General features: G+C 43.7%; 1 protein-coding gene across 2 annotated transcripts in view; it reads left to right on the forward strand.

The window, feature by feature from the left end:
* PCSK2 (proprotein convertase subtilisin/kexin type 2) overlaps positions 1-26,151 on the forward strand; it is a 270,526-nt gene that overhangs the window by 175,089 nt on the left and 69,286 nt on the right. For both annotated transcript variants that reach the window (XM_047069500.1, XM_047069501.1), the window contains one exon: positions 23,922-23,998. In XM_047069500.1, the coding sequence (XP_046925456.1) occupies positions 23,922-23,998 (77 nt within the window). The remainder of the gene's footprint in view (positions 1-23,921; positions 23,999-26,151) is intronic.

Consider the following 26,151-nt stretch of genomic DNA (forward strand, 5'->3'; position numbering starts at 1 on the left):
TATGCGCAGAACAGATCTCTCTAAAAAGAGAAGACAAAAATATTGTCAAATACCGCAAGCCTCATTAGGCACCTTGTAAGCTCAGGCGCACTAGGGTCCAGAAAGAGCCTTGTCTTGGGAAACAGAGGAGGATTTAGCAACAATCTTAAAGCCTTGCTCCACCATCAGCAGGAAACCAGACCAGCCCACAGAGAGCTCTGGATAGCATTTATGATGTTTAATCAGAAAGCACGCAGCGTTGATCTGGAAATTAATTGGATGCTCGGGTTTTTCACACATCATGGAGAGTTAGACATCACAAAGAATTTGATAGAAATATATTTAGTAACAGTATCACTGATGTTCAGTCCCAAGCAGAGACCCGTATCTACTTTGGGGCTCATTATATCCTGAGTGACAATGGGTGCTTAGCAAATCTCTTTTGATTATGATGATTAACCACATTGCTCAGTGTCTTTAATAGCTAGTGACGAATTGGACCAGAGCTGGGGTGTTCTAAATATGACCCACTGTGCAATTATTTATTTAATCATTTTTACTCGACTCACTGTTTTGACTTAATAGATTGTTTCCGAAGGTAACTGTACGTTACCACCATAATGGAAAACCTCACTTGCGATACAAATAAGGACAATCATTAAAGCGGACACAATCCACGCCTCAAACTCCCTGTGCACAGCCCATAGTGGGCGCAGAGTGCCCTGAAAAATACCAGACTGGGATGTGCCTGTAGCAAAGGAGCTCGGAATGAATAGCCAGGTCATTAGTCCCCACGGCTGTGTGTGCCGGCCACACTCAGCAACTGATATAGGGAAAGATGCAGGAGAGTAAGAGGGAGATTTCTCAAGTGAACAGCAAGAAAATCTATCACAAGTACCTAAGGAAGTAAAATACACAAAAAGGATTTGAAAATATGCTAAGGCCTAGAGACTTCTTAGACTTTGCAGCTCCAAGGACGGCCAGCTAAAAAACCAGAGAGAGGGGACGCCCCTCCTGAGACAGGGTCCAGGTCTCATTTATCTGGTGGGTCTATAATCTGGGGAAGGACAGGGACTGAACTCGGTAAAGGCTCAGTACTGTGCTGAAAGCTTCCTTCAACCTTGGCCCCACGCGAAAATAGCCACAGAGGCACCCAGAGGTAGGTATTTGCACAGGGCAAAAATTTACCTGCAACCTCATACATTGCTAAAGGGAATGCCGAACGGGGTACTTTGAAAAGAGTTTTGACAGTCGCTTACACAATTAAACATACACTTACCATACAACCAGCTATCCCACCCCTAAGCATTTCCCCAAGAGAAATGAAAGCATAGGTTCATAAAAAGACATGTATAAGGATGGTCACAACAGCTCTATTCATGTTGGCAAAAACTGGAAATAATTCAAATGCCCATCAACAAGTGAATGGATAAATGAAATCGACGTGTGTTCATACAACGGAATACCATCCTCCAGCCAAAGGAACAGACTGCTGATGCATACAACAACATAGGCAGACCTCAAAAACACCGTTAGCTGAAGAGGGCTGAGAATAAACACAGAAAAGTACACACTCGCAGGTTCCATTCAGAATAGTGGTTGGCCGAGGTGCGTGGGGATTAACTGAGAAGGGCATGAGAGAGTTTCCTAAGAGATGGACACGTTCTGTATCTTGACTGCCTAGATGCTTACATGGGTATACACGTTATCAAAATTCTCCCGGCTGCACCCTGAGCATCACATACTGTGCTACAGATACATTATACTTCAGTTTTAAAAGTACAATTTTAAAAAATAACCTATTAGCAAAAGAGCTATTTTAGAAATCAGTTACTACTGAGAACGCCCCGTGAACGTGGGAAAAGCAGGGATTCAAAGGTCAGCGTTTTCACTGCCCGCTAGGAGGAGATACATGCCCACCCATCTCCCCAGGTTGTCTCATAATAAAAGAAGGAAATAGATGCCAAGACATTTGGAAACTCTCCAGTCACTGTATAGGCTGAGAGGGATGTTGTTTAATCATGATTACTAAATCCTGAGAGCCGCGTCACTCTTGCTTTTTTCCATATTTGCATTTTTAATAGAAAAGGAAGCTTGTTCATCATAAAAAAGATTTAGATATTACAGATTAGATAAAAGAAAAACTACCATTTCCCTCTCTCCCCTCTCCTATCCCTCATCTATAACCCCCGCTCACTTCCCAATTTTAATGAAGTACCTGTTTTGTGTGAATCTTCCAGATTTTTTTCCCTAAATCGGTATCATACAGTAGATCATATTGCGCAATCTGCCTTGTTATGTAACAACATATTCTCTCCCATAGTATGGATACACCATAATTTATTTAACTCGGCCCCTAAAATTTGCCTTTTTGGTTTCCCCCAATGTTTTGTTACTGTAAACTATGGAATGAATATATTTCTTTAACCATAGTCTTTGAATTCTTGTGTGACTATCCCTTTAGAATAAATTCCTAGAGGTGAAATTTCTGGGTCAAGTAGTACATGCAATTTTAATTTTGATAAAGCTTATCAAATTATTCTCTGAAAAGACTGAATCAATTTACAGCTCTCCCAAGAGCATCACTTTTCCTTTTGATCTCACAGAGAGGGAAAATAAAGGGAAGGTTGCGACGTTCAAAGACTCTCCAATGCCTTTGAAAAACAAAGGTGATGCTGAGGTCAACGTGTCCCTATTTTCACTGTGGACTTGAAATTTCCATAATGAGGAAATAAAACACATGATTTAAGAAAAAAAAAACTGTTAAGCAATGAGATTAATGAGAGTTGAGAGTTTATGACTTGAACATTTGCTGGTTAATAGATTTAGGGATAGAAACAGTGTTACGTCAATTACAGTAATTAACCAGAGATGAAGACGAATTGAAGAGAAGCTCTCTTGCCAGCCAAGCCTCAATTTAAAAACTGAGTGATGAGCTGCTGGTGGGGATGGGAAGGCGAGAAAAGTGTTAGGGTTGAGAAAAGGATGAAGCTCTCATTCTCCAAGATGTGTGCCAGGTTCTCAGAAACAGAGTTCCATTCTGCCCCCACATCCCAGAGAACCCCATCTGGAACAGCTTGCTTTTCAAGAAATAGGACCCTTTTTAACAAACACATTTTGGCTATATCCCCCAAGGTATTTTTTTTTCTCCTTAAATGGAGTTAAACTTTTTCTGAACCTGAAAGAATATGACCCTGAAGGAAACTTAGCTTGTCCTGTGATGGCATGCACCAGCAGGGAAAACACCAAATGCAGCACTTTCACATCTTGCTGAGCGAGGCAGAGAGAATTCATGACCCACCTAGTAGTCAAGTTTTTTGAACATAGGTCTCTAGAATGGAAAAATAAATAAATAAAAACATTTGAGGGAAAAGGCAGTACATTCCAAAGCTATGACCAGAAATCATCTATAATACTTCACCAAGATAACAGTACTTTACTTATTACCACATACAATCACTCTGGCCATTAAGTCAATGGTTGTTTTTTAATTTCCTTTTTTTTTTTTTTTTTGATGGAAAGTAAAAGTGTATTCTTTTTGGTCGAGTTTGACAAATGCATAAAATCACATAACTCCCAGCACGATCAAGAGACAGGACATCCCCATCACCCCAAAACACTTCAGTCATGCTGTCCTTTGTGGGCAACCCCTCTGAAACCCCCACCCTCACTCCCTTATAGCCACAGATCTATCTTCCGTCTATATAGTTATACCTTCCCTAGAGAATGTCATATACGTGGAATCTTAGCCTTTTGAATCTGGCTGTGGTCATGTATTTGTGACTCATCCATGTGGTTGTATATATTAATATTTGTTGCTTTTTCATTGCTATGTAGTATTCCAGTGTGTGTGTGTGTGTGTGTGTGTGTGTGTCTGTATACCATGATTTATCCATTGTCCAGTTGTGGGACATTTGGATGACCTCCAGTTTGGGCAGTTATAAATAAAGTCACCATATACATTCACATGCAAGTTTTTGTGTGAAATTAAGATTTCCTTTATCTTGGGATTGCTGGGCCCTATGGAAATCCAACGGCTACTTAATTTCCTTAGAGTACAAGGAGCCTAGAAACAGTTCAGTTGCTCTGGGGGTTGAATACTCTTCTCCATGAACACTGTTCTCACTTATGTAGCAGGAGTCTGGGAGTGAACAAGCTATGATCTGGTCTTGTCCAGTCATCCATTCCAGCTGTGTCCCCAGCGTGGAATAAGGGGCTCAGGATGTGGACTTGATGTCTTCAAGTCCAGTGACTCCAGAAAATCACTTGCCCGTTTTGGGGAGAGCCGTAAGTCAAGCTACCCTAGGACACTCCATTTCCTTTCCTTTCCTCTTCCCATCAATGTCTGTATCTTAAAAGTTTCATCAAGATTTGTAGACAGGGGTGCCTGGGTGGCGCAGTCGGTTAAGCGCCCGACTTCAGCCAGGTCACGATCTCGCGGTCCGTGAGTTCGAGCCCCACGTTGGGCTCTGTGCTGACAGCTCAGAGCCTGGAGCCTGCTTCCGATTCTGTGTCTACCTCTCTCACTGACCCTCCCCCGTTCATGCTCTGTCTCTCTCTGTCCCAAAAATAAAATAAACGTTGAAAAAAAAAAAAAAAAAAAGATTTGTAGACAAATAGATATTGGGATTTTCAAGTGAAGGAAACATATGTAAATGGAGTTCTTATTACTTTTCCATTTGAAATTTTTTGAAAATATATGCAGTTCCCAAATTTGCTCATTAAATGTGAATTTATAATGTGATTATATTCCCAGAAAGCTAAAAATATTATCATAATTATACGATCCCTATTATATCTGAATTATTAGATACAATTTTTGATGATTTGTCTTCAAAAAGATGAAATATTTAAAACTTTTTCTTCTTTTCTATCGCAAATGAACACAGCTGAGTTAAATTCAATTGTGTGCCGTTTGCGACACACAATGATTTCTATCTTGTTTCAATTGAATGAAGTGTATGAGACCTCTATTTTTATGTCTAGTGTCAACTTATTTCATTTTTCCAATTTTCACTTGTTTTTCTGAAATAATAAGGAAAAAATGCAATTAAAATATGCAAATAATCCGCAGCTAATCATGGTATAAATAAAGTAATAGGACACTGGCACATAGAAAAGGAAGTTTGGGGAAATCAGCATTTAATTCATAAAACCACAACTAGTGAAAAGGTGAATTTTAGAGGTTTGAAAAACTGTGGAAGCATGCTTGTGTTGTTCTGCCCGGTTCCAAAAACAAATGATCTTATTTTAATCATCTTGTTAGTAGGTAGAAAATGAGCACGTTCCACCTGATAAACTTCCACAGTCCAGTGAAGCTAGAGTTAACAAAATGAGCTTTGACAATCATTTGTCTTGCAATTAGTTCATTCATTCATTCATTGGACATGCATTGACATCCCCTATGTCCATAGAGGCATCAAGTTAAACACTGTCCCCATCTTTGAACCACTTACAGTGAAATGGATAGGATGGAAAAGTGAGGCAAGTATTGTCGGTGGATATCTAGCCAAGACAGAGGGTCACATGGGGAAGGATCTTCTTAAACGGGGTGATATTTGAGCTGACTCAAGTTAGCCTGGTTTAGGGAGGAGGGAACTCTCTGCAGATGAAACAGCATAGAGCATAGGCATGGATGGAGCGATTGCCAGGGAGTACAGGAAGGTAACACTAGAGCCTGAAGCCATATATGTGTTTCCTAGACTGCTGTAACAAATTACCACAAACTGGGTGGCTTATAACCACAGAAGTTTATTCTTTCACAGTCCTGGAGGCCAGAAGTCTGAAATCAAGGTAACAACCTGGCTGGTTCTTCTGGAGACTCTGAGGGAGAGTTGGTTCCATGCCTCTCTCCCGGTCTCAGGTGATTGTGGGCAACACTTGGCATTCCTTGGCTTATAGAGCCATCACTCCAATCTCTGCCCCCACCTCCAGCTGGCATTCTCCTCCCTCTGTGTCTCTGTCTCTATCCCTTCACATGGCATTCTTTTTTTAAAAAAAAGTTTATTTATTTATTATGAGAGAGAGAGTGGGTGGGGGAGGGGCAGAGAGAGAGAGAGAGAGGGAGAGAGAGAATCCCAAGCAGGCTCCATGCCACCAGCACAGAGCCCCACACAGGGCTTGAACTCGTGAACCGTGAGATCATGACCTGAGCTGAGATCAAGAGTCAGACGCTCAACCAACTGAGCCACCCAGCTCCTCCCACATGGCATTCTTAAAAAGACACCAGTCATTGGATTTAGGGCCCACTCTAACCTAGTATGGCCTCATTTAACCTGTTTACCTCTGCAAAGGTGCTATTTCCAAATAAGGTCACATTCACGGGGGATTTGGTCTTCCATACCAAGGTTATGACTCCAACATATCTTTTTGGCAGACACAGTTCAACTCACAACAAAACAGGGTCCCTCAGACTACAGCCCACCCATTGCCCTTTTGCAGTTATTGTTTGTAAATAGGGTTTTATGGGAACGCAGCCACACCCACTTGTTCACCGAAGGCAGAAAAGAGTCATTGTGACAAAGACCATGGGGTCCACAAAGCCTAAAATATTTACCATCTGGCCCTTCTAGAAAAAGTTTAGGGACCCCTGAGCTAGAGAGAAATCGGGTAATCATGAATGGCCTTGGGGGTTAAGCCAAGGAGTGAGACCGTGGTGCCGACCACTCTAGGGAATGTGGTCTGATGTTGATAGAAAGTGTGCAGGCACCAATGGGCTGGAGAAGTCACAAAGAGAAGGCAGAGTGGGCAGGGGATTTGCAGGCCCCGGTGAGATATTGTGGTGATTAGTGAAGGAACGGGCGGGAGACCATGCAGTGGAGAGCGAAGAATAAGATGTGGTGTCTGTGATTGGGACGATTATGCACTATGAGAAGATCAAAAGGGAGGTGCAGAGATGGAACTGAGGGAGAGTCAGTGGGGCAGGGGGGAGAAGACCATGGAACGGGAAGGCAAGGGGGAAGATGAGCATTCTCCATGGGTCTTAGAAATGCCACGACTGAGGATGGTAGTGGGGTGGTGAGGAGCCCCATGAGCCAGGGCATGCGATCCCCAAAAGGTCTAGAGCACTGTAATTCCTTCCCAAAACACTAGCACCCATAATTCAACTGGCGCAGCCCCCGTGCACAAAGTGATGGTGTGATTAATGTGGATTCTGGCGCTCCATCCTCGTAGCAACTTAATAAAGTATGTGCACAGCCTCCAAATGAAGGCTGTAATCACTTTTCCATAGTTTCTGAATTATGAAGTTGGATTCCCATCACAAGCGCTGTCAAGTTTTTTTGGCTTCGAAACCAATTAAAATGATGAACAGCTGTGAAAGGAACCAGACGTGCATTTCATCTTCCTCCAGAACGGTTAGGGATCAGTCCTTTTCCGTGTCACGTTTCACATTAGCCGGGAACATGAGATTGGGCTTGTTCAAAGGTAAGACTCAAACAACTTCTTCATGGAACAGAACTGATCCACTTAGCTTTTTTTTTTCCCCAACTATAAACACTAAGATATTTACAATGTGCCTTTCTTCCTTCTGGCTTCTCTCCCAAGATCATAACACCCGGTATCCATCCTCTCCTGTTAGCAAGGTTATCCTAAAAGGAATCACCAAAGCAGGAATTCACTTTGGAAAAAAAAAAAAAAAAGACAAGTGAAAAGATTGCGGGAAGATTTTGTGTTTGATTTAGTATGGATGAGAAAGTAAGTGGCAACAGAAAACCTTGAGACCCACCCCCCCCCCACCACCACCACACACACATCTTGCTGCTACATCATTTATCTCAGGTATATTAACGTGCCCACCCATTTCCAAGGGTACTAGGATAAGTCTCATAATTTTTTCCCCGCTTTTCATGGTGGGAAAGACCTGCAGAGAGAAGAGAATGAGTCTCCATCAAATCACATTCCCAGGACAAAGTCAACCCATTCTAATTAAAAAGACTTGAGCAAGTCACATTCCCCCAGAGCCTCAGTTTTCCTGTCTGTAAAATGGGGGTTACAATACTCAATTCTCAAAACTACCGTGAGGCTCAACCAACATTAATTTGTGTTGAATTATACACGTATGTGATTTATACCTAAAACTTGTACCTGTATGTATAATAACAATAGACCCCTGTGTGATCTACTTCTTCGTGTTGCTATGCTTCTGACAGGTGGAAAAAACAGCGTTTTTGGAGATAGTCTCCAATAAATAACATTTGGACTGAACAGCCCCTTCGCTGAGGTGACTCAGTTATCAGTGAACTCTTTGCTATTTTTAGGGCTAAAAAGGGAGAGGCAGGCAATACTGAAGTTGTTGAGCCAGTCACACAGGGAGGGCTGTAAAGCAGTGTCTCCCTTTCTCCCAGGACATCTGGACTCATAGGCAGTGGCCTGGGACCCCAGCAGCCATTCAGAGGCGAGCAGAACACACAGAGGACCTGAGAGAGGGGAAGCAGTGATTTCCTATCTCTACAACATCGCAGAATACCCAGCCAAAAGAGGGAAGCACAAATCAACTTGTACCTCGTCACCTTGACAACACAAATTTAGACCCTGGCTGCTAGATGCTCTTCTGATTCCTTTTCCAAAACAATGTCTCGCTCTCGTCCTGCTGATTTACACGATTGCCATTGCAGGGCCTGAGAGCACACTCTGTCTTTGCGAGACTGGGAGAAGCGGGCTTGAACAGCCTTTGGAACAGGCGACTCCCAGCCGCTTCAATCTTCCCTCCCAGACAAGGGGTGAGGTCCAACAGCAGCTACTGTCAGCCCTTCCGAGGGCTGCCCCCGCTTCCGTCCTGGGTCCAGGAGGACATCCCTGCAGTCTCCTGTGGGATTGCTCTTCCCATCTTCTCATTAAGTTGCCGAGACTAACTTGGACTGCCTTTCTTAAACCCACATCTCTTCTTTTCCTTCAACCTGAAGTTAGCTGCTGCCTCTGTCACCCTCTCCTGATGTGACGGGTAATGAAGTGATAAAGGCGCTCAGCACATCCACCAGTTGCCTTTGTGCAACTCGCTCAAGGTCAGCCTTGTCCTTGTGGGAACACAGAGATACCTCGGCAGTGAAGGGCCCTGGGAAAGGGGGGCGGGGGGGAGCATTCAGCAGGGTTAGCACAGGGCCGGGAGGACTGACCACCCGGCTGACGGAACAGGTTGTACACCAGCATTGGCTTCAAGCGGGATCTATGCTCAAAGAGGTGATTGTCTCTGTGCACCCTCAATTTTATTAAATCCAAATTGTATCCTACTGCGTTGTTAACTTAATTTGTCTATATCACTTGTTAGAACCCAGGAAACCCATATTGTTTCTTTTCAGGAAAGAGGCAGGGGTGTACAACTGAGCAGCTTTGAAATATACACACACTTTTAAAGAAATGCTTTAATTCCTATTGCTATTAAAACAGCTTGGCATTAAGTTTTGTCTATAATTGGGTATATTTTTAAAGTTTTGACAGAACTTTATTTTAAGCAGCAGGAAGCAAAAAATAATTCACACCTTAATATTCATCAAAAATTATTTAACAGCAGGAAAACCTTCACTTTGAACTTCCACTCTTCGTTCTTGCAGAATCAATTCCCGTGACAGCTCTCACCTGCCAGGAGCACAGACAATCCGATAATATTATGCGTAGTAACCGCACACCTTATCTTGCTTTCTTGTTTTCCCTGGTCTATCAGGCCACGCCTTCAAAGCCAAGTAATCCATTGCGACAACTCTATTCTCAGAACTGACTTTCTCCATAGAAAGCACTTCACTCTGAGAGATGCCAAGAAGCTCCTGATGCTTCCAAAATACCACCCTTCAATCTCTACTATTAGAGATTGAGTTCTTTGGCTCCTTTCCATGTCCATTCTCTTCTGCTAAAGCAAATAATACTGGAAAAGGCACCGTACTGAACTTATTCATGCTAAGATAAGAATGGCTTATCAAATTCAGTTTCTTCCTGTCGTAGAGTTTAGGTGGAAGGGGGAGGAGGGGAAGTGGGTGGAGAAGATTGTAACAGGGAGATTATGGATGTGTAAGGGGAAGGGAAGGGCCACAGGCAAGCCTGACCCCTTGCAGCGCTTTACAAATAAAAGAATCAGTGTGCATACACGAATCCCCTGGAGAGCCAGTTAAAATGCGGATTCACATTCAGCCAGCCTGGGGTACTGTCTAAGATTCTGCGTTTCTAACAAGTGCTCAGGTGATGTCAGTGCTACTGATCCCTAGGCCACACTGTATTGACTATACATCAGAATCGCCTGCAGAGTTGGGTTTTGTTAACTACTGATGTCCAAGCTCCGCCCCAGATGAATTAGATCAGAATCCAGGGGTCACTCAAGTATCCATCCTTCTAGAAGTTCCCCTGAGCAGCCTGAGTTGAAAGGCACAGTTGGCTGCTAAAGATTGTGTTGAACACTTGGGTGTCAGTCCATAATTAATGTATTCACTCATGACGGCCAAAGGCAAGGCATCCCAGCTCTTGTATGTTCCTCTCCAAAAGTTGCTTGCTACTCTACAATGCCTGGCAAGTAGTTGGTACTCGAGAAATAGTTGTTCAATGAAAAAAATAAATAGGTGAGAGGCCGAACACAATGAATAAAGGCCAAGAGCCTACAGAATGTAAAGAATGGAAGCTAGAACGTCGAAATGACAAGTGACAAGATTGAGATTTGAGGACGGAAAATCTTTTCCATTACTCCTTCAGATCCCCTGTGCAGATAATCAGTTCTTGGCCCCCCCTCTCGAGGCCGAGTCTGCTGATAACAGGAGAACCCGAAGCCGTGATATTGCCAGTGCTTTATTCCAGTGGTTCCCAAACATTGACTGGTCACAAACACACCTGCATGATTCTTGCCGCGGGTGTTATTATTTACCTAGGAGATTTCCTTAAACTGACTCACCTCTTTTATTATAAATGAATGTGTTTTGAAGGGAAACTATAAATCACTATTTCAAACAGATAAACAACCAATATCCCTTGACATAAATGGAAGGTAACTATCAAAATACATACAGTGAAAACAACTCAAGATGGATACCCTGCCTGCCAATGCTTGCCTCTGTCAGATAAGAAGACGTATGGCAATGGGGCGCCTGGGTGGCGCAGTCGGTTAAGCGTCTGACTTCAGCCAGGTCACGATCTCGCGGTCCGTGAGTTCGAGCCCCGCGTCAGGCTCTGGGCTGATGGCTCAGAGCCTGGAGCCTGTTTCCGATTCTGTGTCTCCCTCTCTCTCTGCCCCTCCCCCGTTCATGCTCTGTCTCTCTCTGTCCCAAAAATAAATAAACGTTGAAAAAAAAAAAATAAAAAAAAAAAAAAAGAAGAAGACGTATGGCAAGGCTGAGGGAGGTATTAAAGACACAGTGCACTTAACGGAGACTTGTCTGTCGCTGCATAATAAGAAGGATCGGGGGATTGCTTCGAAAGAAGTCACGGTCTGGCCTGCAAGGCCGTATTAGTGAAGGCACGGCGTGTACGCATCCCATGAAACATCTCTCTTGGCCAGCAGTTCTCAAACTGTATTCAGAAATCCAAGGGCCACCAACGGGCACTGGGGTGGCTCAGTCGGTTAAGCGTCCGACTTTGGCTCAGGTCATCATCTCACAGTTCGTGGGTCCGAGCCCCGCATCGGGCTCTGTGCTGACAGCTCGGAGCCTGGAGCCTGCTTGGAATTCTGTGTCTCCCTCTCCCTCTGCCCCTCCCCCCCACTCATGCTCTGTTTCTCTCTCAAAAATAAATAACATTAAAAAAAATTTTTTTTTAAGAACGCTTAGGGCCACCAAGTAGTGCTGAAGAGGCTCTGGGGGGGAAAAAAAAAGAAGAAGAAGCATTTCCAAGATTTCAGTTTCTGAGGAATCCAGCCACCCATGCTTACATACACTGTGATGTTTGTTTTTCAAAAAGAGTTCTGCTTCTAAGAGGAACAACATAATCGAGAGGAAAAGGGACTAGCTTGAAGCTTGCTGTTGAAAGGAGGAGAAGGAGATTTCTCTTTTGAAAGCATATTTGCTGCTCTGGGCCTCAAAGGCTTCATACCCACCTTGGATGAGAGAGTTTACTAACCAAAACTATGCTGTTTGAAAAATGAATGGATCACGCAAAGTAAGAGATATGCTTCCTGGCCCTTTAGTGAGGTGTGTCCCGGGTGGGGGTTCAATTATTGGCTCAATTTACACGCTTGGATTTAGACAAAATGACCCATGGACATTGTAGGGTGTAAGTACACTAAATTGTGTATTTACTTCAACTTGCTAGGTATTTTTCTCTTTTAAGCAACGCATGCAATAGAATGTGATGGTTGTGTTTCTTTTTTTTTTTTTTTAATGTTTATTTCTTTTTGAGAGAGAGAGAGAGTGCTCGTGCTAGCAGGGAAGGGGCAGAGAGAGGGAGACAGAGGATCCAAAGTCGGCTCTGTGCTGACAGCAGAGAGCCCGATGCAGGGCTCGAACTCATGAACCGTGAGATCATGACCTGAGCTGAAGTGGGATGCTTAACCGACTGAATCACCCAGGTGTCCCTGTAATGGTATGTTCTTATGCAGAGTGGCAAGACTGCATGGTTAGAGGAGAGGCCTTTCTGAGTCAGACTGTTTATTTATTTATTTTGAGGAAGAGAGAGAGAGAAAGAGAGAGAGAGGCAGGGAGAGAGAATGCTAAGCAGGCTCTGTACTGTCAGAGACTCTGTCTCCTTTCATCTTTGTGACCTCAGGCAAAATACTCAGTGTCTCTGTGCCTCAGTTTCCTTGCTCATGGAACAAGAGTGATAAGAATATTGTCTACCCCCTAAGGATGTCGTGAGAAGCTGATGCATGCAAAGCATCCGAAAGAGCCCCTTGCACAAAGCAACCACTCATTGTGTGTTACCTGTTGTTATTATGGCAAAAAAAAATTTTTTTTTACATAAAATCAAGTGTTATGCCATGAAAATTTTGTCTTCCACCCCAGACCCCATGACCCTCCTTAGAGGCAGAGTAGCATATAAAGGTTCTTAGGTAACTTTCCGGAAATACTGTATGCATTTACTATAAAGAATATGCTCTCTAAGCACCTGGGTGGCTCAGCGGGTTAAGCGTCTGACTCTTCATTTCGGCTCAGGTCACGATCTCATGGTTCGTGAGTCTGAGCCCCTTGTAGGGCTCTGTGCTGACAGGGTGGAGCCTGATTGGGATTCTCTCTCTCTGTGCCCCTCTTTCTCTCAACATAAATAAATAAACTTTTTAAAAAATACTTTAAAAATATCCTTCTCTTCTGTGCAATTAGGAGCTCACAAGGCTCCTACACCCTGCCTTTCTTTTAATTTTTTTCAAATGTTTACTTATTTTTTTTTTTAATTTTTTTTTTCAACGTTTATTTATTTTTGGGACAGAGAGAGACAGAGCATGAACGGGGGAGGGGCAGAGAGAGAGAGAGGGAGACACAGAATCGGAAACAGGCTCCAGGCTCCGAGCCATCAGCCCAGAGCCCGACGCGGGGCTCGAACTCACGGACCGCGAGATCGTGACCTGGCTGAAGTCGGACGCTTAACCGACTGTGCCACCCAGGCGCCCCTCGAATGTTTACTTATTTTTGAGAAGACAGAGTGCAGGCTGGGGAGGGGCAGAGAGAGGGAGACACAGAATCTGAATCAGGCTCCAGGCTCTGAGCTGTCAGCACAGAGCCCAACGTGGGGCCTGAACCCATGGACCACGAGATCCAAAGTCAGACGCTTAACCGGCTGAGCCACCAAGGAGCCCCTACACATTGCCTTTCTTACTTGACAATACTTGTTAGGAATGAGTTCATGATAGGCTTGGTCCCTCATTCTTTGCTGAGCCTGCAGAGTTTGGCATCTTATGGAGGCCCCATTGTTTATTTAAGTCGGCCCCACTATTGAACATTTACAATCATGCTGCCAGGAATACACTCAAAAGCAAATGTTTCATACATGTGCAAGTATATCTTTAGGATAAATTCTTAGAAGTGGGATGGCTGGGTCAAAGAGTCTGTGGATCTTTTATTTTGGTAGATATTGCCAAATTCCTCTTCCAAGAAATGGCACCAATTTGCACACACAGCTCTCTCCCCTCCTTCTCGGAAAACTATTTTAAATTCATAAAACAAAATACATGAAATAATCAAAGAAAGCAACTGTATTGAGACACAGTTATCCACGTGTAAGAATACAAGTGTGAAATGGTAATACGTATCATTCTTTCTCAACGCGTTGAACAACAAAATCTCGTGGCAGGTAGGAGTGAATAGGAAAAATATTTCAGCGTATCTGCAACAACTGTAACGTGATATGAAACTACATGCTGGTGACAAGCTCCCAGGTCCTGCTAATAATATCGTGGCTTGTAGCCTCCATCCGTAATTGAAGGAAATGCTAAATCTGACTTGGCAGCTAGTGATAATAAAGATGTAAATTCTTTCGGAACAAGTGAGGGACCCTATCAGTGGAACCGAGCCAGTCCTCAGAGATTAACTGTGGTGAGTGGCAGCTTCTCGTCAATGCAGCAGGTCAACCCCAGGAATTCACACTTTCAGGGCAGCTCTTAAATTTCGTGGGTGGGAATCAGCCTCATCTAGCCAAAACCCATTTCATTGGCCTTCTGAAGTGACAAGACAAGATGTGGACAGGCAGGGATAAGTCTACAGAAGCCACCAAGGATGTTGCTTTGACTGTTTCTCAGAGATAGCCCTACCTCTTCCTTCAGTACACCTGCTCTCCTATCCCCAGGGTTTGGGAGAATATTAAATAAAATAAGAGAATTTTAACTCCTTGGAAAACAAAAAAGCACTCGTTCTTTGTTTTCATGTTTATTTATTTTAAGAGAGAGAGCGCATGTGTGCGAGTTGCAGAGGGGCAAAGAGAAAGGGAGAGAGAGAATCCCAAGCAGGCTCTGCGCTGTTAGCTCAGAGCCCAACGCGGGCTTGATCCCACACACCGCGAGATCGTGACCTGAGATGAAATCAAGAGTCAGAGGCTTAACCAACTGAGCCACCCAGGAGCCCCTAAAGGGCACTCATTCTTTTTTTTAAAAAATTTTTTTTTCAATGTTTATTTATTTTTGGGACAGAGAGAGACAGAGCATGAACGGGGGAGGGGCAGAGAGAGAGGGAGACACAGAATCGGAAACAGGCTCCAGGCTCTGAGCCATCAGCCCAGAGCCTGACGCGGGGCTCGAACTCACGGACCGTGAGATCGTGACCTGGCTGAAGTCGGACGCTTAACCGACTGCGCCACCCAGGCACCCCTAAAGGGCACTCATTCTTAAGACTCTGTGTTAACCATTGGGAATCAATATTATTTTCTCTTCTTATGTGTAGTGCTTAGAACCTCTCTCAGCTCTGCTGATAAAAGCGACCCTGTGGGCCAAGGAAGGAGCTGTTTAGCTTTGGAAAATATAAAAAGTCTAGTGGTTCAGGACACGGTCTGGGGGCACGGTGATCCTTGCCCGGCCTGGCTAGGATACTACCTTGTTCTCTTACCCTGAGAATACTCCAGTGGCTAGAGAAATTACTGGAATTTACCAGAGCAAGAAGGAAGTGATGATAGGAGGCGTCAAATCAGAGAACACCCCGTCATTGGAAAAATGCACAACTCTGGCAATCTCAGGAGTATAACAGAAAGATTTCAAACAATTTTCTGACTATGCATCTTTTTTTTTTTTTAATTTTTGAGTGCTGGAGAAATGTTAAATTTCATTAAGTTTTACGGCCAGACTTAATATAGACATAAATCCCTTTAATGTTGGTTTCAGTCAAAAGTGAGCTGAACATTATCGTTAAAGCAGCGCATGTGGGAGAATTATTTGAGGAAAATCAAAATAGGCACAGTTGGGAACGTTCAGCCATGACCATATTAGATGCAAGCAGCAAAATTCTGTAGGCTCTAAAGGACTGGGCTATTTTGCTGCTCAGTTTCCATACAGACGAGCTTTGTTCCGGGGCAATATGGTTGCAGTTTGCAAGTCTATCTGGGGAAACTCATTTCTCTTTCATTAGTCCAGGAGCGCAGTGCAATTTCAGCTAATACGGTTACACAGCTCCTAGCTGGGTTATTTGGTTAAATGCCTTCAGGGAAAGTAGCAAGGCAGAATAAAGGGACCAACGAGACAGATGTACTTTCTTGTTCTGAGTGCCTATAGCTGTGGGAAATCTCACTGGCGATTAATCATATGCCACGCTGTACTCATAAACTCCTATCGTTTGAGATATTATTTAAGTGTGGTATTACTTGACATTTCACAGGGCACACCTTGTCTCCTGGTCCAATTTCTTTGATGTCTGAGCTTACAGATGACTCTAACTGGGGAGATCTACTTGCCATGGTTCTTGGACATGGTAGCACTTACATGCATTTGTGTGGCATTGATGAAAGCGCTCCCTACTGGTGGGTGAGTTGCAAAACCACACCCTCCTTCCCGGCCAGCAAATTAGAAAATGTCTTCCCTTCTGGGCAAACAAATGAGAAAAGAGTGCCCCCACCCCAAGACAGGCCAATTCTTTTTTAAAGCCCCACCCCAGGGCACACAGCTTGTGGAGTCCAGGGCAGCCTTTAATTCCTCCCCTTGGACATGCACCCTTATGCACAACTGTGCATGGGCAGCCCTGATGAAAAAAAGACCACATTCCCAATGTTGTAGTCAGACTACAGAGGTTGCTCCTCACGCTCTAAAGAGGTCTGTTCACTCATAGCCATGGATCCCCATGTTACCTACCTTGGCCTATTAGGAAAGCTAGGTATTGTCAGAATGTGAGCGCAGCATCATATTTCAAAATGAAAGATGAGTATGGCCTTGTGTGGCAGACAGGACACTTGTAGATGGAGAGACAAAGACCTAGAGGGTTGTTGCCTCTAGAAACAGCCTTCAACCAGTGATGGACAGGGAGATGGTGGCAATAATGGTGAGGCTTCCCTACCGTCCCAGCCTTCTGCCTCCAAGAGTGCCCCTACCAGTTTCTGACCATAGTAACACCCAATGACCCACCTTTGATTGGCATGAGACCCAGGAGACGTAAATGTCAAACTCTTAGCAATGTAGTAAGGCTAGTTTGTATCAGATTCCTTTTCAGCCCACCTAGAGAGAAGAGGAAAGGGGTCGGGCATGTCTCAGAGCAAAAGGGGGCCCTCAGGAAGACGAGGACTGCGCAAGATGCTATAGTGTAGGCCTCGGGCTCTCAGAGGGCAGCCTGATTTGGCAAACTCTTTCTATAAAAGTAAATATTTCAAGATTTGTAGGTTTCTGTCACAACCGCTTAAGTTTGCTGTTGGAGTGTAAAAGCAGCCAGTGGCCACTAAACAAATAGACATGGTTATGTTCCAATAAAACTTTATTTACAAAAACAGGTAGAGGGTCAGATTTGGTACATACCATATTTTGTGACTCTTGCTATCAGTGATCAAAGAGAGTGAAGGACACAGAAGAAGTAGGAGTGAGAGAATGCCCCCATTTTTGGGCAATGCACTTGCCAGCTTACATCGATTCTTTCATTCTACCCTCACAGCAACCAGGTACTTACATCTTATCACCTGCATTGTAAAGATGAGGAAACTAGGGTTTCCAGAAAACAAGATCATTGCCAAGACCAAACTGCTTAGGTTTGACACCACATCTGTCTGACTTGAATGCCTCTCTCCCTTTCTCTAGTCCAAGCTGATGCCTACAGACACATTTGTTGTGTACAACCCCAACAGGGACAGTCTGCGGGTCCCAGAGGCATTAAATTCCAGATCTGGGGGCAAGAGTGACAGTGCCGGAGCCAGGTTCAGTCTCGGGGAGTCTTAGAAGCTTCTCTGTGTATGTGAAAGCCAAGGGGCATGATTGCCACTGGGTTCACCGCCAGCTTTCTCGGTGAGACCAGCTCTGGCATCCGACATGTGCCATTTGTCGGCCTGTGACTTTGATGGCTGCACAAAGGCAGCACCTCGGACATGAGAAATCAGAAGATTACTTGAAAATAAGTAAGTTCCTGTCCTTTCTTAGCTTAATGTGCAGGCAGGCCACCTGGTGGAAAGCTCACAGTACAAACAACAACCAAAGTCATAACTATTAAGCTTCCTTTCTAAATTTTTTTTGGTGTTTATTTATTTTTGAGACACACAGAGACAGAGCATAAGCGATGGAGGGGCAGAGACAGAGGGAGACACAGCATCCGAAGCAGGCTCCAGGCTCTGAGCGGTCAGCCCAGAGCCCGACGTGGGGCTCGAACTCACAGACTGTGAGATCATGACCTGAGCTGAGGTCCGATGCTTAACCGACTAAGCCACCCAGGTGCCCCTGAAACTTCTTTTCTAAGGACTAATCTAGACTTGCTTTCTGACCCCGCAGTCAAATATTCAGAAATTAAGCCCCAGAATTATTAAATACCAGAGGGTTTATTTTTTCCTCCCACTCTCAACTCTTATAAGAGAAACGAGCCATTATCAGAAGTTTCTTCCAGAAATAACTTCCAGGGCAGCCCTGAGGTCGGTTTGGATTCAGTCCAGGCTTCTCACTTTCTGCACGACGGGACAATGATAATTCAAGTTCTTCATGATGACTCTGAATCATCCTGATCCTGAATCATCCGTGATTAAATTATGTTTGCTAAACAGTTAGTATTTTCTAAAGCAAGAAAATAAGACTAATGGGTTTCCAAAAGAAGTTATGGAAGAATCCAAACCAAAACAAGCGGCTGGCTTAGCCTGGGATGACCAGAGCATTCAACTTCCAGAGACACCACTTCCCCCTAAACGTCCACGTTATTGGCTATTTTAGAAAATTCCAGCATAACTCAAGACCCATTTAATTTATTCCTGTACACAAATAATTTTATGGAAGGCAACATTGTAACTCAAATCAATAAATGATTCGGTTTGGGCTATAAAAGTATAAACAACACTTACAAAAAATTGCTCACTGTTCTTTCTGGCCATAAACCGTTTGATTTTTGGCCAAAAGACATGCTAGAGCAGCCACTTGCCTTCCTCGATACTCAGCACAGACTCTTCCACAAGGAATTAAGCATTAGTCACCAAATTAACTAAAAGACAACAGCAAAAAAAGTTTGTAAGTCATCAACCATTTCAACCTTCACAAGTGAATGTGACCCCTGACAACACACGGTCTTTCTCGTCTTACAAAAGTGGGCTCAGATTTCCACGGATTCTCGGGTGCCAGTTCTGCCATCAGATCTCTGCAATGTTCCCCCCGGCCCCACCCACCTCAGGGCAAGCCATTTTCTCCAGGACCAGGAATTGGAGGCAAAAAGCCTCAGCCTAGATCACAGGTAATAATTATAAACCAGAAAAGTGAACCCGGGTGAAAGCGTGTGACGTGGGCAATCAGGCAGCAAACACGGAGGTGCAGACCAGTTCGATTTTTCTTTTCTCTAGTGGAATTTAACTTCTTATCTGCCAGCCTGATGGCACTCACTCAAGGCAGAAATTTTACCTTGGTCAGTTCAGGGGGTGCCCCCCGCTCCTGTCTCCAGAATTGTCCCTGAGCTTCAAAGAACCGGCACAGCGCTGAGGATGCGGGGTGCGTGCACTTGCGGCTCACCGTCTGTGCCCCTGGATTCCACTCTTGCGTCCCCATTCTCACGGATTGGTTGTCACTTCGTGCGGATCCTGCCTGAACCCTGGATCCCCAGTGTCCTGACTCCCGAGCTTTCTAGGCCAGCTGATTCTTACTGCCACACTCTCACCCCTGTCAGCCTCCCACAGAGTATTCTGTTGCCCACTGCTCCACACTGATGGCCAAAGAAATGCAGAGTGGGGCCACCCCAAGTCCCTGAACGCAGACGTCCCGGGGAGCCGCTGCTGATCTGCAGCAACACAAGATGAGTCCCCTGTCCCTAGATGAGTCCCAGACCCCTCCGACTTTGGACATTCCAACCCCCATCCCACTCCAGAACAAAAAAAAAGAGGACCCCCTCTGAGAGCCCCACAATAGCTACTGTATTGCATGTTCTGTCCAACTTGCCTTACGCCAGGCAATTTTTCTCTCTTCTGTGGAGAAACAAACCAGGCTTAGCCTACAGTCCTCCCAGTCTGTTGCTTCGGCTTCGACTCCAGCTTTGAAGCCCCAAAGAGGAAGTATGAATTTGGGTTTCTCTCGACACTCCATCTACCAACTCTACCTAAGAATGCTCTTGTCTCAAAAACTCAGAGAAGGTTAGGGTAACCAAACATAGTAACTATTTCAAAATAGTATCCCTCAAAAGGACTGAAATCCAAACAGTTCAAGAAAAGTAAAAAAAATAAAACGACACACAAAAAAAACCATGCCTGACCTGAGAGTGTCTCCCAGAGACAGGAAATAGAGACCAGAGAGAGAATTAAAATTTTTTTTAAAAGGTAAATGAGTGTTGGGGCGCCTGGGTGGCACAGTCGGTTAAGCGTCCGACTTCAGCCAGGTCACGATCTCGCGGTCCGTGAGTTCGAGCCCCGCGTCGGGCTCTGGGCTGATGGCTCAGAGCCTGGAGCCTGTTTCCGATTCTGTGTCTCCCTCTCTCTCTGCCCCTCCCCCGTTCATGCTCTGTCTCTCTCTGTCCCAAAAATAAAAATAAACGTTGAAAAAAAAAGGTAAATGAGTGTAGTTTGGGACCAAAGGGGAGAAGGAGGAACAGATAATTTGGAGCCAATCATTATGGCCGGAGGAGACAGGAAGTTGTCCTCTCTGATGACTGGGTGTTAAAGGAAGACCTATATTCTAGAATAAAAGATAGGCTTATTCGACACAGAAGATGCATTGACCCAAACTTCCAATGGGGTAAGAGAAGGTGGAAAATGAGGGATTGATTTTTGATAGGTATGAAGTTTCAGTTATGCACATGAGTAAGTTCTAGAACTGTGCTGTGCAACACAGTCAACAATATGGTATTGTGTGCTTCACACTATGTTAAGAGGGTAGATCTCATGTTAAATGTTCTCACCAAGACAAAAACAAAAATAACACACAGACACAAAAGAACAAAAGGAAATTTGGGGAGGTGATGAACATGCTTTTAGCACCTTGTCTGGGGTGATGTTATCATGGGGGTAGGGACATGCCCAAACTCATCACGCATGAAGTATATCAATGCCTCAATAATGCCAAAAATTCTTAAATTAAAAAAAAATTAATACCATAAACAAAAATAAATCCAATATGGATGAAAGAACTAAATGTGAGACCAGAAGCCATCAAAGTCCTAGAGGAGAAGACAGGAAGTCACCTCTTTGCCATCTGCTGCAGCAACTTCTTACTGGACATGTCTCCTGAGTCAAGGGAAAGAAAAGCAAAAATAAACTACAGGGACCTCATCAAGATAAAAAGCTCTGCACAGTGAAGGGAACAATCAACAAAACTAAAAGACAACCTTTGGAATGGGAGAAGATATTTGCAAACGACATATCTGATAAAGGGTTAGTATCCAAAATATATACAGAACTTATAAAACTCAACACCCAAAAAACAAATAATCCACTTAAGAAAAGGGCAGAAGACATGAATAGATGTTTTTCCAAAGAAGACATCCAGCTGGCCAACGGACACATGAAAAGATGCTTAACATCATTCATCATCAGGGAAATACAAATCAAATCCACAATGAGATGGGACACCTGGGTGGTTCAGTCGGTTAAGCCTCTGACTCCTGATTTCAGCTCAGGTCATGATCTCACAGTTCATGGGATTGAGCCCCCATCTGCCCTGACAGCACAGAGCCTGCTCAGGATATTCTCTCTCTCTCTCTCTCTCCCCCCCCCCCACCCCTCTGCCCTGCTTGCACTCTCTCTCTCCCTCAAAATAAATAAGTAAACATTTAAAAAAATGAGATATCCCCTTACACCTTTTGTCAGAATGGCTAAAATTAACAACACAGAAAACAACAGGTGTTGGCGAGGATGTAGAGAAAGGGGAATCTTTTTACACTGTTGGTGGGAATGCAAACTGGTACAGCCTCTCTAGAAAACAGTATGGAGGCGCCTCAAAAAGTTAAACATAGAACTACCTATGATCCAGCAATTGCACTACTTGGTATTTACCCAAAGGTTACAAAAATACTGATTCAAAAGGATACATCCACCTTAATGTTTATAGCAGCATTATCAACAATAGCTACACTATGGTGAGAGCCCAAGTGTCCATCAACTGATGAATGGGTAAAGAAGATGTGATATAGATAGATATAGATATAGATACATGTATATAGTGGATAAAGAAGATGTGAGATATATGGAATATTACTCAACCATCAAAAAGAATGAACTCTTGCCATTTGCAATGGGGTGGATTGAGCTAGAGAATACTATGCTAAGCAAAATTAGTCAGAGAAAGATAAATACCATATGATTTCACACATGTGTGGAATTTAAGAAACAAAATAAGTGAACATAGTGGGGGGAAAAATAGAGGCAAACCAAGAAACAGACTCTTAACTGGAGAGAACAAACTGATGGTTACTGGTGGCGAGGTGGGTGGGGGGTGGGCGGGATGGGTTAAATGGGTGATGGGTCTTGAGGGCACTTGTGATGAGCACCAGGTGTTGCATATAAGTGATCAATCATTACATCCCACACCTGAAACTAATATTACACTTCATGTTAACCAACTGGAATCTAAATAATAAAAACTGGAAAAAAAATAAAAACACAAATTTCAATCATCGTTTCACTATATGCTAACTAATTTGGATGTAAACTTTAAAAAATAAAAAATAAAATTTAAAAAAAAACCCACAAATTTCAGGGTGATGTCTATCCCAAACACAACATTTATTTAAATAAATTAGTATTATAATTCTGATTACTACAACTACTGGTGACTAATAGCCCTTTGTTCGTCCAGCAAATGGAAACGCAAACTAATGGAATTCATCAGTTTGCTTTTAAAAACATTATGGACTGATACATAAAGTTTACAGACTAAAGTGTTTTACCTCATAAAAGGGCACGATTCCTGAAAATGTCTCAGGACCCATGAAATCAAGAAATGCCCACACCGGAATATATACCTAATCCAGTGCTTTCTAGCCAAATGTATACTGTGGGCCAGGAAGCCACCTGGGTCTCTACTGCAGAACTCAAAAACAGAACAGAGAAAAATGGGATTCTCGTTCTGAGCATTCCAGGCAAGCAGAGAAAGCAGTGGGAAGGATGAATTAGTCTCCAAAAGATGGTAGATCATTTCTCATCTTGGGCCAAAATAAAAGGTTGGCCAACTAAAGACCTAAATGGAAAACTATTTAAGTGGATATGTAACTGATTTCTGGGGGGGGGGGGGGGAACTCTCAAGGGGAAAAACGGAGGTGTTAGATGCATAGAATTTAAACTTCTAACCAAATACTGTAGGGAGTAGAGTACTCCCCGTTCATAATTGTATATTTATCTGTTTGGTCATTTGATTGATGTCTGTGCCCCCAGCTAGGCTGTAAGTTACACAAGGGCGTTCCCATATCTGGCATAATCACTGGCATATATTAGACTCTGACCTTTGTTGAGTGACTCTGAGGTTGATACTGTGCTGATGTTAGGGGCTTGGGCAGAGGTTTAACACCCATAAATATAAAGGACACAAGCCTAGGTCAGTCTGAAGCAGGGAGCCTTCTGCACAAAGCAAGAAAACTCCAGAGGTTGCCTCACTTGTGACATAAGACCGAGAGCATTCTGACCATCAAGCCAAGGAAGCATAACATAAGTCCTGGATTCTAGGTGAAGCCCGTTCACCCACAGATGGTAACTCAACTTAAAATGGAGACAGTCCTGGAGAGCACAGGACTCAAATTTGCTAGTTCATTGAGGGCCTGAAGCAGAATGGAATGAGGAAGTCTGGGAAGAGGATAAAGGGAGGGACAGAGAGATCCAAGGACACACCAGCTCTGTCACCCCTTTGCAAGGGCTGGCCCAGGGAGGAACATTAACACAGCACTCCACAGAGGACCTGTAAGCATCAGACAGTCATGTCTTGAAGCATCCTCTCTGGCCTGTCCATCTGGCTTGACTGACCTAATGAGACGCCTTGTGTTTTTCAGAACGCGGAAGCGAGCTATGACTTCAGCGGCAATGACCCCTACCCCTACCCTCGATACACAGACGACTGGTTCAACAGGTATACTGGGCCTCGGGGGCCGCCTTTGACTTTAGATCTGGGGGTTTTGTTTGACTCTGTTTTGAAAACTTGGCTATTCCCAGGAAAATAATCTTAGTGCTTCCCTAAATTATACTGTGATTTTTCTCCGTCATAGCTACATTCTCTAAATTCTTGGATTTTGTTAATATGGCAATGTTCCTCTAGAATGGTCTTGGACTATTTTGTTTGGATGAGTTGGGAGTTATTTGCCACTTTATTAAAGATAGAAGATGGGGCGCCTGGGTGGCTCAATCAATTAAGCATCTGACTTCAGCTCAGGTCATGGTCTCATGGTTTGTGAGTTCAAGCCCCGCACTGGGCTCTGTGCTGACAGCTCAGAGCCTGGAGCCTGCTTTGGATTCTATGTCTCCCTCTCTCTCTGCCCCTCAGTCTCTCTTTGTCTCTCTCTCAAAAATAAATAAACATTTTTAAAAAGACAAAAGAAAATAGAAATAATAAGAAATCCTTTTCAACCCACCATAAGATGATAAAAAACATGCTCGTTCCACTCGATCTGTTGAAGACAACTGTTTTGGCCCTCTGCTCTGTTTCTGTGTGTTTTGGAAAAATGCTTCTGCTGTAACCTTATAAGGGCTCACGTAGTTCCTTGCAATGGAGCAGTAAGCATAATTGGCAAAGGTTTGAAGTATTTTTTTAACTGAGGCACAATCGACATATGACATTATATCAATTTCAGGTATACAACATAGCGATTTGATATTTGCATATGTCACAAGATGATCACTGCATTAAGTCTGGTTAGCATCTGACACCATGCATAGTACCAAAGAAATATTTTTTCTTGTTGATGAGGTCATTTAAGATCTATTGTCTTAGCCATTTCCAAATACGCAATGCAGTGTCATCAACCCATAGGTTCGAAGCATTGCTTGGCGTCCTACCATGTTAACGTACCCAATGGTCCATCCAAAGGTGTGACTTTTCTTCCGCCTGTTTTGCTACTAAACATGTAAACATGCAGTCTCTTTTTTCTCCAAGTAAAGTTATTGCCTTTACGGTTGATTGCATACAAGAAATATTGAGAAATAAAGTCGTGTGGCTTGCTTACTCAAAATCGGCTAGGTTTTAAACCTAGCGCTTCCCTATTATTGATGTTCTTGGGTAAAGTTCATAAGAACATATGAACTTCAATTAATGGTATAACAATATGTGTACATCACTCTACTCGTTTCTTTCACTTCCATGGCAAACGCGTGTAGGCAAAATAAATGTTGCCGTTCTCTGTTCTGTGAGAAGGAAACAGGCTCAGAGAGGTTGTGTGTCTCTTCCCTGGTCAGACTAGGATGTGTCAAAGCCATCACTTGAACCCAAGCTTCAGACAGGTTTTTAAATCCAAACTGTACCATTCTTTTATAAGCAACATTTTTATGATAAAAGACACAAGGCATGATGGCCAGACTGGCCAGATATGGGTCCCCAGCAGACCAGGTGACTTATACTCTGTCCCTACAGTCAGCAAGTTGACCAGAGTGTGACTGGGGGACACAAAAGGGCACATGAGTTGGGGGTTTGGCAATTACAAAACATGCAGAAAAGAAGAAAGGAGAAAAACCAGTCACATTTGCAACATTTTAAAAAAGATCATTACCTATGTTCAACAGCACAATTTACTCTTCATCAGCTTCTTCTACGACAGCTTTAAAATTATCACGTCGTGTTCGAAAGGGTGTGCTTAGGAGATGAGGGTGTATCCCAAAGGTCTGAGAACTTCTGACATGAAGCATCTCATACCCTCCACAACTTGCAACCCAACCTCCTAACTTACCCTTAGCAAATAAACCCTTTTCAGACACAGAGATGTGAAGTCCCCAGACAGATGTCACTAAGCCAGGGGCAAGACCTAACGGGTAATGGTGGTTTGGAACATTGCACTGAGGAGGACCAAGAGGGGGTGCCCGGCTTCAACATGACTGCTTACCAGTTGTCCACATGACAGCAGGGCAGGAGCAATACATGTGTCACTTGTTCTCTCTACAGCTAGTAGGTACTAAATTAATCTTTGGTGGATTGATGCAGGCACAAAAATATAACCAACACAATGGTCCCCTCCCCCCCCCCACCCCACCACAGCCCATTTTCTGAACCCAGCACAACCACCCCAAGCAAGTCTC

This window comes from Lynx rufus, unplaced genomic scaffold (assembly GCF_022079265.1).
Source record: "Lynx rufus isolate CCGP_SWC_20201006 ecotype Redwood Valley unplaced genomic scaffold, mLynRuf1.p SCAF_8, whole genome shotgun sequence".
Lineage (NCBI taxonomy): Eukaryota > Metazoa > Chordata > Mammalia > Carnivora > Felidae > Lynx > Lynx rufus.